Consider the following 1763-nt stretch of genomic DNA (forward strand, 5'->3'; position numbering starts at 1 on the left):
TCTATCTGTCGGTATATCTGTAGCCGGGCGAGTGGGTGGGTTACCTCACGTCCTCACGTATTGACTGCCAACTTTTGTCGCGGTGTACGGAAAAACACCGCAACACAAACAACAATCCGCGGCCCTCCCCCCAGTCCCTTTCCTCCCCCCCCCCACACTCACACACACACACACACGCACACGCACCCACACCTGCATGACCACCACCTCCAAGTTGAACCAGGGCTCCCGCTCCTCCCGCGCCTCGACTCCCTCACGAGAGGACAGTGCCAGCACACGGGACTTGACCTGAGGTGGAAGTGACAGTGATGGCAGTAAATGCTTTGAAAGCCTTTAAAAATCTGTGAAAAATAATGTAAATGGAGAAGGAAGAGAAATAGAAGCTGCAGCAGCAGAAGAAGAAGAAGAAGAAGAAGGAGAAGAAGGAGAAGGAGAAAGGAGAGCGCGGTCCAAGCAACATTCCCATTCATTTTAATTTCGAAGCTTTTGCGCTGCCTCTGGCTGTGCCGCCGTACCTCGTCGTACCGCCTCGTCAGCAGGTCAATCCTGTACGACACGCCCGGTGCCGCTGGCTCCATTTTCTCCAGCAGCTTGGCCACCAGGTCTGGCTGCCAGCGCTCGTGAAGATACTCCGAAACCAGGGTGTGCTCGGGCCGGGCGATGTGCATGGCACCTGGGGAGTGGACGTGCGTGCGTATGTATGTATGTCGCACGTATGTTGTTGCAGGGTGGTTAACTTCGCCAGCGGCCCCCTTTCCCGAGGCAGTCCCTGCTCTCCCCTGCTAGAGGGGCACCCTAATCCGTCACCCCATCCGACTTCAGAATGTATTCGTTGGGTTCGGCAACTCACCACCAGCATCCAACCAAATCTAGCGGATCAACGGCGAATCAACTTAGTTCCTGGTTAGCTCGCAAGTTGATATTATCACGTCCTACACCGTCCATATGATGGGGGGCCACCTCCCATTTCAACACTCCTCAAACACCCGAGGAGCCGGCAGGCGGATTTGAACCCGTAAGTCTTATGTGTTTTTCTAAGCATCCGAGCCGGGGGGGATGGAAACGTTGGGGATGTCACGCCAACTACTTTAGCGCCGTAGTCCAGCAATGAACCAGAATGTCTATCTGTCATGTTTTTGGAATTTGGAATCCCCTGTGCTCAGCGATAAATCTCAAAAGCCTCCTTATTTCCGCAAGGCTCTATTTGCGCGACCACCTCTTAGGATTATGGCTGCCTATGTAGCGGCTGAGTTGGCCAGATTGGGGGTGTCAAGGAGGCTGAGAGGCGGTAGTTGGGGTAGTTGGGGTGCTGACGCGGGTTCCGGACACGGTCACCCCGAGGAGGCGGTCAAAGAGGAGAGGGGGTCAAAACACATGCCGTACATGAGCCAGAGTGTGCCGTACGTCAGTCGGACTGGAGAAGGAAGCCGAGCCAACACCGCAAGGTCCGCCTAGCCAGCAAGCCCTTCGCCTCGAACCAACTACACACACATACATACACACATACATACGCACACCCACCCACCCACCCACCTGCCAGCCTGCTGACTGTATCCATGGGGTCGGCCTCCTCCAGAAACCTCCACCGCTGCTCCGAAACCGCCCTCATCTCCTGCCACACCCACTCCTGCGGACCTGGGAGCGGGGCCCGAGGAAAGGAGGAGAGTGGGTTGGAGGTGGTTGAGGTGGTTTCCTTGACTCTTGCTGCATTGGCCCATTTCCCTCTCGCCCCTAAAACCCTTGGCCCAACCCGGCCCCCCCCT

At 56.4% G+C, this 1763-nt stretch overlaps 1 protein-coding gene across 1 annotated transcript in view; it reads right to left on the reverse strand.

The window, feature by feature from the left end:
- VOLCADRAFT_94734 (uncharacterized protein) overlaps nt 1–1763 on the reverse strand; it is a gene marked incomplete at both ends in the record, with an annotated part of 17793 nt that overhangs the window by 11157 nt on the left and 4873 nt on the right. The window contains 3 exons of the mRNA XM_002953948.1: nt 193–288; nt 516–673; nt 1534–1635. Of these exons, the coding sequence (XP_002953994.1) occupies nt 193–288; nt 516–673; nt 1534–1635 (356 nt within the window). The remainder of the gene's footprint in view (nt 1–192; nt 289–515; nt 674–1533; nt 1636–1763) is intronic.

This window comes from Volvox carteri (assembly GCF_000143455.1).
Source record: "Volvox carteri f. nagariensis unplaced genomic scaffold VOLCAscaffold_39, whole genome shotgun sequence".
Lineage (NCBI taxonomy): Eukaryota > Viridiplantae > Chlorophyta > Chlorophyceae > Chlamydomonadales > Volvocaceae > Volvox > Volvox carteri.